The sequence below is a fragment of the Xenopus tropicalis genome, chromosome 2 (assembly GCF_000004195.4).
Source record: "Xenopus tropicalis strain Nigerian chromosome 2, UCB_Xtro_10.0, whole genome shotgun sequence".
NCBI lineage: Eukaryota > Metazoa > Chordata > Amphibia > Anura > Pipidae > Xenopus > Xenopus tropicalis.
This window is the reverse complement of record NC_030678.2, coordinates 51,045,412-51,058,532: the sequence shown is the minus strand read 5'-3', so window position 1 is coordinate 51,058,532 and position 13,121 is coordinate 51,045,412. Positions and strand designations below refer to the sequence as shown.

At 39.7% G+C, this 13,121-nt stretch overlaps 1 protein-coding gene and 1 long non-coding RNA gene across 2 annotated transcripts; both read left to right on the top strand.

Moving 5' to 3' along the window:
• Positions 1-4,132: 4,132 nt before the first annotated feature.
• Positions 4,133-5,107, top strand: LOC105946313 (olfactory receptor class A-like protein 1). Its single transcript, XM_012955897.1, has one exon. The coding sequence runs from the start codon at positions 4,133-4,135 to the stop codon at positions 5,105-5,107; it is 975 nt and encodes a 324-aa protein (XP_012811351.1).
• Positions 5,108-7,390: 2,283 nt separating this feature from the next.
• On the top strand, positions 7,391-13,121 carry LOC116408812. The gene is made up of 2 exons (XR_004221273.1): positions 7,391-7,487; positions 12,489-13,121. It is a non-coding gene; the product is annotated as an uncharacterized LOC116408812 (long non-coding RNA).

Here is a 13,121-nt window from a genome sequence, read left to right as displayed (position 1 = left end):
AATTTTAACGCATGCGTTAATTTGCACGCCGAAATAACAATAACGCATGATTCACAAACACTTAGACGCGCTAAATATCGCATTAGTCTATGCGAAAATTAACACCTACTTGAGGCAGGGGTAATTATAGAAAAGCACAGTTAATGAGCTTTTGGCAACATCATATGGACTTTTCAGTGTGATTTATTCTGTCTATGTTGGCCCTAGAGTGATGCAGCCTCCAGTTTGCTGGGAAATGGTCATTTTCAGAAAAGTAGTTTTACGAAAGTAATGGCGTGTATGGCTAATATGGCGTGAGTTTATTCGCATGACTATTTATATGCGGCAACTATTTATATGCGGCTACTATTTATATGCGGCTACTATTTATATGCGGCGACTATTTATATGCGGCGACTATTTATATGCGGCGACTATTTATATGCAGCGACTATTTATATGCGGGGCGTTGATTAGCACATGTACTGCGCAAATACCGCACGAAAATAGTCTTCGCGACTAAAATAGCAGTATCACGCGTAAATTAACGCAAGTATGCTTTTAGTGAATCGTGCGTTAAGTCGCAAAAATTTAGACGCAATAAAAATTTTACTGCATGCTATAAATAGCACAAGTTTTAACGCACTTTAGGGAATCAGCCCTATTGTCCTATAGGCACAACATTTTTTCTCTGCACTAGTATTCTTTTGATGCAGGACACACATATCCTGTAGATATAAAGCCGCAGAATATTGCAGCATTAAATACAAAAGGAAAAATAATAACAAAGGAATTAGATAGATTTAATGGATAGATTTAAAGCAAACCATTCAAGCAAGAAAATTATTACATTATCATTATAAATTTAATAAGACTGTTAATATACAGCACAGATTGTTATTGTGAATTAATTAATCCCTAGTGGGATTAAGTAATACAATTCACCTATAAATACAGGGGAAATGACAGAGTAATATAAAATGATCTTGCTAGGGTAACTGCAAACAGCAGGTATGTTTTATGTGGTCAGCTTTTTATGAAGATATTGTCAGTTTCATTATTGTTATTTCAGATAGACTATTTTAGCCAGAATATTAAATTGTGATTATATTCTCCGAGTTTAGAATGCTGCCTGCAGAGTTTTTTTTGAGCAGAGGTATTTATCAAACACAGATTCCCTGTTAGTATTGTGGGGATTTAGTTCTAGGTAGAAGCAGCAGCTCTTTTCACACAGGCAAGAGACAGGTACACAGGAGTTCAAGCTGAATTCTGGTGTGAATTTATTTAACACAGCAGGCTTGGCAAAAAATAAAAGTTCATAGAGCTGATATCCAAATATAACCAATAAGTAGCAGTCTTGCTGAAACTGAAAACTGTCCTTCCCAGGGAACACACAGCCACACTTGGGTAGATTAAACCAACATAAGTAAATGCAGGTTACACTCAGTCTTTTGTAGAATACCTGTGCTTTCTCAAACGCAGATGCACTTCAATCCCTCAGTCTTTAGGGCAGCATATAGTAGCTGGTCCTTGCTACTAGGCTCATAGGTAACTGTGCAGCAAATAGTTCCGAACAGGTCTCAAACAGACTTTTTCCCAAACAGGATAAGTTCTACACTGCAGCTCCAGTAGCTCACCTCTCTCCCAGAACAGAGCAGAGAGACACTACTCTTTAACTGCAGGTGAGGCTAATCAGCCCTCACAGCTGCACAGACAGTGTCGGACTGGGATGCCAGGGGCCCACCAGCAAACCTTAGACCAGGGCCGGAACTAGGGGTAGGCAGAAGAGGCAGCTGCCTAGGGCGCAATGATTAGGGGGCGCCAGGCAGAAGCCTCTGCTGCCTACCACTAGTTCCCCTACTTTGCCATTGCCCCCGCCGCTAATGACAAGCGGCGGGGGCAATAACCCACGGCATCGCACCCCCCCCGAACTGCGCATGCGCGCCAACGGAGGGGGCGGGGCGGGCCAGGCGGCCGACCGGGTTGCCTAGGGCACCCGGACGGCTTGGCCCGCCCCTGCCTTAGACCTTGGGCCCAGTTTTCAAATAATTTTTCATTCACTTTTCATTCAACCTCTATATTTTCCTAGTTTTTCTACAGTACATACTATAATCTATTCTTCTTTATATTTAATCGATTTGTTCCCATAGAGACATAGAAGTGACCATGAATTAGGCCAGATAGTTAGAAGCAGAAGGGCCCACCGGGAGTTTTCCTGGTATCCCTGTGGGCCAGTCCTACACTGTGCACAGACCCTCAATTTCACATCCCTCTGTGCTGCTTCATAGAGGATTCTGGGAGGGATATACTGTACTTTCCTTCTATTTCTTGTCCAACCATGCTACAGCATTCTATTTTATCTCATTATTTATTTAATGTGCTCCAGTGTTACATAGTTACATAGGGTTGAAAAAAGACCAGTCAAGTGTAATTTAATATAATGTGGATTGTGGTTCAGGCCACTATAAAAGATCAACCTAAATGATACTTTATCTGCTCTGTGCTGTATGTATTCTGTCTTTTTATATAGAGAGAGATATGGACTTTTTGAAGAGAGGAAAATAAGAGTGGCAAATACAGATTTAGCATGCCAATATGTACTGTGAGTGCATTTTAACAATCAAAAGTAATTATATGTTTAAGGTTCAAAGTGCATATACATGGGTCAGTTTTGGCTTTTTCAGTAAAGGCTTGTTACCTAGTTGTTGTGGTAAAAGACTTGGAGGGTGAGTCTAGAAAATAATCTCTTAGTAACAAAAGTTAACTTGCCTTTCAGAGCAGTTTGTAGTAAAACTGAGTTGGGGAGCACTGAAGCTATACAGTATACCTACAATTTTTGACAGTATTTGTATCTGCAATACAAGGTGGAAACAACTGCAAACCACTTCCAGTAGAGCTCTGAATCCATCATCTGCTCTACAAAAAGAAGCCAGAAGGCTGCTTTAGCTAAAACATCAGCCTATTTTACACTTCAATTACAAAATTATTTTCTCAGTTTTGAGGTGCAGATTGTTTCAAGTACATTTTGTTTTGTATGCAAAAATATCCCCAATATATTTATTAATTTCTCTCAGGGTGCATATGTAAGTGTGGCCATATACACTGGTAAATAATATACAAAAAACATATATTAAGTCATGAATGGCAACAGAATCAAGTTTGTGCTCAAAAGTACATTATGGTTTCTCAAACTACATTCTGTAAATGTAAACATGCAGACTCTCTTAAACTGAGTTTTGTCTCTCAAATGTATAAACCCATGTAACAGAACAGTGATTAAATTATATGAAAAAATCAGAAACGTGCCAGTCTACACAATTAATATACCGTATAGCTCAAATTTGCTAGATTTAAATGATAAAAAAAAATGCATATGACAGAAAGGAAGATTATTTATAAATAAATCCATTAAGTCAGAAAAATTAACCCTAATGGACAGATTTATCAGCATTTTAGCAGTGTCTGAAACTTTAAATGTCTGAGATTTACTAAGCACAAAAAACTTGAATGTACAAATTAGTCATCTAAAAGCTGATGAGTTCATGTACAAGTCAACAGGAGTTTCAGTTCTAGTTTTTAGAGTTTCTTGAATGTTATTGAAAGTTATTGAAGTTATTTTTCCACATTTTTAATTGATCACGTTTATAGTTTTTTCACAAACTTGATTTTTGAGAAATATGCCTCTAGGTTTCACAAATTCATTTCTGTTCAAAAATTCTGTCCAACAGAAGCAAGCATACTTAAACTGGAGTCCATTTACTGGTATTTTTTCCTCACATGCTGCATCTGCAGTCCATGCTTTCATCTTGACCCAACCAGCAGTACTAGGGTATGGTAAGAAATATCCTGCACGCCCATCCCCCAGGGGCAAGTAATCCAAAGGATCACATAGGTATACATTACAAAATATATAGGGACAATGCTAGATACCGTATATCATGACCTGGATGGATGAAAATATTCAGGTTCTTTTACAACATATATTTTGTGGAGTGCTTTTAAAACCATTTGCCTTCCTTCTGTTCTACTTCTCTTTCAGATCGCTAACAACTGTGTGGCAGAGAGGACTTGCTTATGGCTGGTTGTCAATATATGTATATGTTCACAAGCTTATCTGATGTAAATTTGCATACAAGAAACACCTAAAGTCTTAATGAATATACTTCTTTACATCAAAGCAGTTGGCTTTTTCCTTTTGGCAGCAATTGGAATTCCAGGCAACATGTATATTTTGTTCAAGTTTGTAAAAATTAAAGTAACAATAAAAAAGCTCCTGGCAACTAACTCCATCCTGATGGTTTTGGCATCCATGAACCTGCTTATTGTTTTTTCCCGTATTAACCTCCAATTTCTCAATGCCATTGGAGTAGAAAATTTCCTGGATGACTCGAAGTGCAAATTTTTTGTCTACACTTATAGAGTAGGCAGAGCTATGTCCATTTGCACCACCAGTTTGCTCAGCTGTTATCAGTGTATCATCATTGCTCCACAAACTAGACTCTGGGCATATCTGAGGCAAAAGGCAATGCAGAATGTGTTGCTAATAACTACTGCTGTCTTAATAGCCAACCTCATACTCTACCGCAATACCATTATGTATGCTATAGTTAAAAAAAATTCTACAACCTCACCGTATACGCTTCATTTAGTTTACTGTGACATGGACTATCTCACATATGAGGCATACATACTTAATGGGGGAATTTTTGCATCTATGGATTTCCTCTTTGTTGGACTTATGACTGTTGCAAGCATTTATATCGTTTATGTTTTGCTCTGTCATGAAAAATCTATAAAAGGCAAAAGGAGCACAGACAGAGTTCCTGGAAAATCAGTTGAATACAAGGCTTCAAGAGCTGTTATTATGTTAGTTATCCTCTATGTAATATTGTTTGGATTTGACAACTCCATGTGGATCTATACACTGACACTCTCCAATGTGACTCCTGATATGAATGATGCCAGGATTGCGCTGACCTGCTCCTACTCTGCACTGAGCCCTATCGTTATAATTGCCACCAACCCCAAATTACAGCAACTGTTAACATTTTTAAAGAGAAGGAAGTGTTTCTTCTGTTATAGGAGCGCTAAAGGAAAAGATATTCAAGTACACAATATTGACATATAGGAGTTATTTGAATTAAGGCTGAACATACATGCAAATGCAAGGCAAATACTCCATTGTTGAATATAAACACTGCACTGAAAACAATATTACCCATGGCCTTGTATTGATTTAATGGATTTACAAAGAAGTCCTTATGTTGGCTAGTTTTGTATAATGAATCCTGAAGTCTTTGATAATATTAACCAATATTTATGGAACTAAAACAACAGGCCTATCATATCATTTAAATAAACATTTCAGCCCATATTTGATGTACTAAATACTGGGGAATATGTGTGTTGGAATAATTTTTTTGTTTTTTCTTGTAATAATAAAAGCTGTAGACTACGACACATGGCATGTTATTATAACACAATAGAGGGGCTTTTATATGTGATAAGGTAGCTTTTGGCCTGTCAGCAGCTTCAGGGTACCTGTGCCTCAGCTTCTCTCCACCCTGCATTTTTTCCACAGATGGAGAGAAATCCCTACCCACAAACAAAATTGTGAGTGACCCAATTTTGTGCAGTGGGACTGTAGTGGGGGTTGTAGGTGACCTCCAACTTTTTATAGGGGGTGCCCTGCATTCCAAAATTACACCTCTGGATAAATACAAAGAAAAAATTAAGGCATTGCAGTACTGTAAAATATACCATTTCTACTCCAGTAAAAAATTCCAGAAAAATATACAAAACAGTGTAATTATAGCAAGAATAATGACAAATAAAACATTAATTTATTGTTGCTAGCTTATGCAACATGATGCTATATGACATTTTTGTATCTCAGAATAACAGATATTGGTGTTGAATCATATTTACCCAATGGCGTGCAAAGCGCAAACACATTTTCACATTTGTGAAATCACCATTCAGTTCATCACAATTAGTAAAGCTGAGCTAAAGAGACATTTCTTAATACAATAGGGGTCATTTACTATTTATGGGCCAGGATGCAACATATAAAAAACAGGAACATCACATGCATATTTTTGATGATAATTACAAATTAAAAGGGGGTAAATCCTAAATAACTGAGAGCAAGGCATCTTAATATGGGTTTGTTTGTAACCACAGTGGTATTTATTGTGGTATTTAGAGTGGTGTCAGCAACTTGAATTTATGGGGCATATTTATAAAATGTAGAAATAATTTGTGATGAAAAAATAATTTAAATGTTGGTATAAAATTAATAGCATATTTATAAAAATCTGCTGTGGTCCTTTGTTTTGTTTTTATTACACCAATATGAAACCTAAAAGATGCCAATCTAGAACTAGTGTAACCCTTGCAAAAGTTCAGATTCAGAAGTATATTCCACTATATTCAGTGATTTAAATCATATTAAGAACAGAAGTGCTAAAAGGTGTTAAAGGAATGTATATTGTGAGAGATGCAATGGAAAAGATCATTATTTGGTGTATTTTCCACCAGTGTTAAAGGTGGGATACAAGTTTTGCAGCAGGTGATGCTGGGTTTTATGTTACTGGTTTAGGAAAAGCCAAATGAAAAGGTCCCTGGAATGAAAGGAGGGGGAGCAGGAAAGACCTTTCATTCTGTACTCCACTTAGGGGCTGATTTACTAACCCACGAACGGGTCAAAATGAGTCCGATTGCGTTTTTTTCGTAAAGATCGGTATTTTGCAATTTTTTCGTATGTTTTGCGATTTTTTCGGCGTCTTTACGAATTTTTCGTTACCAATACGATTTTTGCGTAAAAACGCGAGTTTTTCGTAGCCATTACGAAAGTTGCGTAAAATCTTGCGATTTTTCGTAGCGTTAAAACTTGCGCAAAAAGTTGCGCTTTTTTCGTAGCGTTAAAACTTACGCGAAACTTCGCACCTTTTAAGTTTTAACGCTACGAAAAATGCGCAACTTTTCGCGTAAGTTTTAACGCTACGGAAAAATCGCAAGATTTTACGCAACTTTCGTAAAGGCTACGAAAAACTCGCGTTTTTACGCAAAAATCGTATTGGTAACGAAAAATTCGTAAAGACGCCGAAAAAATCGCAAAACATACGAAAAAGTCGCAAAATGTTCGTTTTCAAGTCGGAACTTTTCCAATTCGGGTCGGATTCGTGGGTTAGTAAATGAGCCCCTTAGTATTTTCAGTTGCTCAGCTGTAGGGAGCTGCCTGATTGGGCTGCAGGTGAGCAGCAAATTAAAGGGCTGTGGGATTACACAGAGAGGGAGTTGGAGATTCCTGACTCAGAAGGTCACTCTCAGAGCAGGGCACAGGGCAGGAAGGCTGCCTGTGTTAGGAACTCCTAGAGGAACTGGGGGTGCCACCTGCCACTTAAAGGAGCAGAGGGAGTCATGACCAGGTGGATGAGAGCTGAGAGGAGTCAGCAAGGCTTAATGTGAAGCCTGAGTGTTCCAGAAGGTGGAACTAACCCTGGAAGGTGAGAGCCCTAAAGAAAGGACAAATCACATCCATGAACTGAACTGTTGATGAACTATGTTCCTTTAAGCTGTATGTGAGGAAAAATTTGCCTAAAGACGTGGTGTCCCTGTCTCTATGCTCCAGATCCTCTGCAGGCCTGCCTACCATTGCTAATTCCCCCAAAATTCCGTGTACAGGCAGTCAGCACGTCACATATGGTGTTCTGATGCGGGCACTAAGGAGCTGTTAAAGAGACATACACATGTAAAGGGCTAGTGAGCGTTTCCCTAAGAGACTGAGACAAAAGGGCGCCAATGAGTGACTGGTTTGCTGAAGGCAAAAGTATGTGGGGAAGTGTGTCCTGTATATGTGGCAATGCAAAGGTCACTAGAAGCCAATAAGAAGTGCTGGGGCAGAAAGGCACTTGAAAGTATGTTCAGTGAGAAGTCAGGTGAACTTCCTGCATTTATTAACGGTCAGGCTGTGTGAGTGAACAGAGCTGATGGAGATATTGAAGTGAAACATGGTAACATGGCAGTGAATGGTGGTAAGCCAGACAGTGTGTCTGAGGAGGTAAATGAGGAAAAGGTAAAACTACCTCCTGATTCTGTGTGTGAGGATGTGCCCGCCACAAAACTGGTCTCCAGTGAGCTGAATTGTGTGAGACTGGAAACACAATGTGCTGGAGAGAAAAATGTCATGACTGGAAAGTGTGCTTTGCTACCTGAAGGGTAATGCAAAGTGAGAATGTCTCCCTATTGTGTGGTTGTCCACCTGGGAGTGCCTTAAAGGTGAGGTGAAAGACGAGCCCTGCACCATGTATGACTTGTCTGAGTGTGTGTGCAAAGTGGAACTGGTAAATTGCACCTATTGCTATGCCGTAGGTCATATTGCAATAGCAGTATTGGGGAGCTCAACCCTCTGTTAACTTACCCAAGCGGGTATCAGGTGCAAATACTGGAAGAACCTCACCTTGCATGGGGGACAATATCCAACAGCAAAAAAATCCAGTAGCACACTGAAGATGCAAGCCGTGAAAAAATTGTGTTTTATTTGCCCAAGTACATATAAACAAGCAAAGAGCAACATTTCGGGACCCTTTCTCAAGCTTGCTCTTTGCTTGTTTATATGTACTTGGGCAAATAAAACACAATTTTTTCACGGCTTGCATCTTCAGTGTGCTACTGGATTTTTTTGCTGTACGTCATATTGCAGACAATTGTGCATTTGTGAAGGCAGCGGCTGCCCGGCTGAGAGAGGCAAATGACCTGCAGTTGGGTGAGCAAGTTGATACAGGTGAATGGGTTGAGCTGACTGAGTGTCAGGTTTTGTGTGAAAAGGGAACGGAGTGTTCTGAGGTAATTGGCATCCACATTACCAATGAGAGTAAGCCAGATGGAGTGACTGTGGAGGAAAGTGGAGTTACTTTAAAACTTTCTCCTAATCAGTGCTGCGAGGTTCTGGACATCCCAGATTCGGTTTGCAGTGAGTACCTTGTGATGAATCAAGTGACTAAGGAAGGTCTTAAAGGCAAAGTAATGAGGTCTTTGCCAAATGCTGTGGAAGGAGATGTTCAGACAGAAAATGTGAGTCTGGCAGAGAGTATTAATCCAAAGTATGCAAAATGTGTGCTGGAGGTTAACACTGAGTATGTGCCAAGCTGTGTGACACAAAACAGTATGCAAGTGACAGATGCTACCAGAGGGCAGTGTGCATCTGGTGAGCAAAAGTTTGAAGGCAAAGACAAACGTTTGCTAGAAAACCCAGTGTTGCAGGCCAAAGAAGAGTCTACTGTAGGTTTTGAGACAGAGAGCCATTGTAAAATGCAGTGGTTGGGACAAGGATGGTGAGGGATGTGTGTCTGACAGTATGGGTACAAGTCTGGCCACTGTTTCCTCCCCATTGGATGAAAAGCAGAAGAAGAAAGTGTGTGTGGCTACTCCCATAGAAACACATGTGTTCGATCCCAATGATAGAACTTTAGGGGGAAAACTTGAGATAGAGAGTTTCTATTGGGGTTGCGAGGTGTTTTTCACCCCTGGGTCAAAACAAAAGGGGGGGGGATATGTGAGAGATGCAATGGAAAAGATCATTATTTGGTGTATTTTCCGCCAGTGTTAAAGGTGGTAAAGGTAGCACCAGGTAAAATACCTTGTTTTGCAGCAGGCGATGCTGTGTTTTATGTTACTGGCTTAGGAATAGCCAAATTAAAAGGTCCCTGGAGTGAATGAAGGGAGAGTAGGAAAGACCTTCCATTCCATATTCCACTTAGTATTTTCAGTTGCTCAGCTGTAGAGATGTAGCGAACTGTTCGCCGGCGAACATCGGGTGTTCGCGCAAATTGGCGGACTTTTGCCGATGTTCGGCACTTTGGGGTCGCCGCGTATTTTTTTGGCGCCGCGTTTCTTCGCCGCGTTTTTTCGCTTCGTTTTATCGCCTATGCATATACATAGGAATAGCTGGCGTTTTTTTTACAAAGTATTTTTCAGAGAAGTTTTTGCCCTTTATCCCCCTCCTGCATGCCACTGTCCAGGTCGTGGCACCCTTTAAACAACTTTAAAATCAGTTTTCTGGCCAGAAATGGCTTTTCTAGGTTTTAAAGTTCACCTTCCCATTGAAGTCTATGGGGTTCGCAAAGTTCGCGAATATTCGCGAGTTTTGGCGAAAGTCCGCGAACGGGTTCGCGAACATTTTCAGCGATGTTCGCTACATCACTACTCAGCTGTAGGGAGCTGCCTGATTAGGCTGCAGGTGAGCAGCAAATAAAAGGGCTGTTTGATTACACAGAGAGGGAGTTGGAGAATGATTCTTGACTCAGAAGGTCACTCTCAGAGCAGGGCACAGGGCAGGAAAGCTGCCTGCCTGTGTCAGGAACTCCTAGAGGAGCTGGGGGTGCCTCCTGCCACTGCAAGGAGCAGAGGGAGTCATGACCCTGTGGATGAGAGCTGAGAGGGCACAGCAAGGCTTAATGTGAAGCCTGAGTGTTCCAGAGTGTGGAACCAACCCTGGAAGGTGAGAGCCCTGAAGAAGGGACAAATCACATCCATGATCTGAACTGTGTTCCTTTAAGCTGTATGTGGGGAAGAATTTGCCCAAATAAATCTGTGTTGTGGTATCCCTGTCTCTATGCTCCAGATCCTCTGCAGGCCTGCCTACCATTGCTAATTCCCCCAAAATTGCGTGTACAGGCAGTCAGCATGTCATATATATATATATATATATATAATATATATATATATATATATATATATATATATAATATATATATATGTGTGTGTGGTAGAAATAATATAAATGCAAACTATCTACTGAATGCTAGTTTGTTATGGGTATCCTTAATGGAGAAAGATCTAGGGGTTTTTGTAGATAACAAGTTGTCTTAATTCCAGGCAGTGTCATTCTGTGGCTACTAAAGCAAATAAAGTACTGACTTGTATAAGAAAGGGCATCGACTCAAGGGATGAAAACATAATTTTGCCCCTTTATAGGTCCCTGGTAAGGCCTCCACCTTGAGTATTGCCGGTACAGTTTTGGGCTCGCAGTCCTTAAGCAGGGATATTAATGAGCTGGAGAGGAGTGCGAGAGACGTTGCAAACTAAACTTGGTAGAGGGGATGGGAGATTTCAGCTTATGAGGTAGACTGTCCAGGTTGGGGTTGTTTTCTCTGGAAAAGAGGTGCTTGCTAGGGGACATGATTACTCTATACAAATACATTAGAGGGGATTATAGGCAGATGGGGGATGTTCTTTTTTCCCATAAAAACAATCAGCGCACCAGAGGTCACCCCTATAGATTAGAGGAACGGAGCTTCCATTTGAAGCAGCGTAGGTGGTTTTTCACGGTGAGGGCAGTGAGGTTGGGGAATGCCCTTTCTAGAGATGTGGTAATGGCAGATTTTGTTAATGCCTTTAAGAGGGGCCTGGATGAGTTCTTGAACTAGCAGAATATCCAAGGCTATTGCGAAACTAACATCTACAGTTAGTACTAGTGGTTGTATATATAGTTTATGCATGTGAGTGTATAGAATGGTAAGTATAGGTTGTTTGTGCTGGGTTTACTTGGATTCGCTGAACTTGATGGACTCTGGTCTTTTTTCAACCCTATGTAACTATGTAACTACAGGTGTATATCTTTTGGTAACATTAGATTCTCTAGTAAGCAAGAAAGATTTATAGAAATTGAGCTTTACAGTATGTAGTAAGTATATAAGCACAACATCGCCAATGTACAGTATGCACTAGTCGATATGAGTGATAGACCACCACAGTGTTCACATAAGAACTTAATGTATCACCGGGTTATAATCAAATTTGCAATATAACAGAGATCAGTGCCAAAGACTATGGTAACAATACAATAAGGATATAATAAGTGCATAAACACATTTCTATACTTATTATAATTATAACTAGAAAGGGAAGTTTGAAAACAAACTTCATGTTGGTTTGAAAAATGTGAAGTCACTGAATGAAATCTGATTGGCTGTTGTTGGCTCCCACCCAGTTTTTCTAACCCTTGAACACTGTTATATAATAAAAACCTCTGTGTAAAGTTTGGGGACCTTGGTTTTAATAGTGTCTGAATGGCAGCAATTTAGATTTCCCCACTGATCGAATTCTAATCTAATTGGCGGTTGGTGGCTTCGCCCACTTTTTCTAACCTGGAACTGCAGTTACTCATTGATAAACTCTGCAAAGTTTAGGGACCCTAGGATTAATAGTTAAAGAACAGCAGCAGTTTAATTTAAACTCAAGATTTTTTTCTTTTAAATAAACTTAATAAAGAATGCAATTTTTATTGTAAATAGGTGTGCCAAATAAAAATGTGTTGTGAAATTTTAAGGCATGTGCAAAAATGTTTCATTTATACTATGTATGACATATATGTATGAACTAATGTGAAAAATGGATAAGCTGTACAATCTAAAAATATTTGTTATTATGAAATGATTGCATATACTAAAATAGATAAGTACTGCAAGATGTGAAAGTTTGATATACGGTTTTATTCTTTTTCACAGGTTTCAAGCAACTGGACAGACTTTCTGGGCACTTTATTATCAGTTTTTAGTTGGCCGTACCATGTAAGGGAGACGTGTAAAGTGCTATGGGACAAGCTACAACCCCTTGATATGCCAAAACCAACAGCAGCAGACTGGATACAAATTGCTGAGGATTATTACATCAAAACAAACTTTTCCAACTGTGTTGACACATTGGATGTGAAACGTGTGTGTTGTTATATGATCCAAGAGTGGTTCAAAGTACTGGAACTACATAATGTTCTCAGTTGTGCTTTTGGGTTTGGTTGACACCAACTACTGCTTTACCGTGATAAATGTGGGGTCATATTCAGCGCTCTCCAGGATCTCCTCCTTGGTGGTTAGTTAATTATGTCATTGCCATTTGGCAAAGGTTACTATGGTTCACTTACATGCCCACTGTGGCAGCTGCCATTGGGATAAAAGTTTGTAAAAAGGCTGCGTTAGCTCTGCCACACCCTTCCAATCTGGACAACAAAAGCTGTCAGCACAGCCTTTATATACAACCCCTTCTCTATTTCCCTCTGCTGGGTGGTGGTATGAATTACACTTTTACCCAATATTAACAAACTTCTGCCTGTTTTTTTTTTTTATGAAAATAAAATGTTAAAA

Coding starts and splice junctions, on each gene's coding strand:
- LOC105946313 (XM_012955897.1), top strand. CDS start 4,133: ATGAATATACTTCTTTACATCAAAGCAGTTGGCTTTTTCCTTTTGGCA.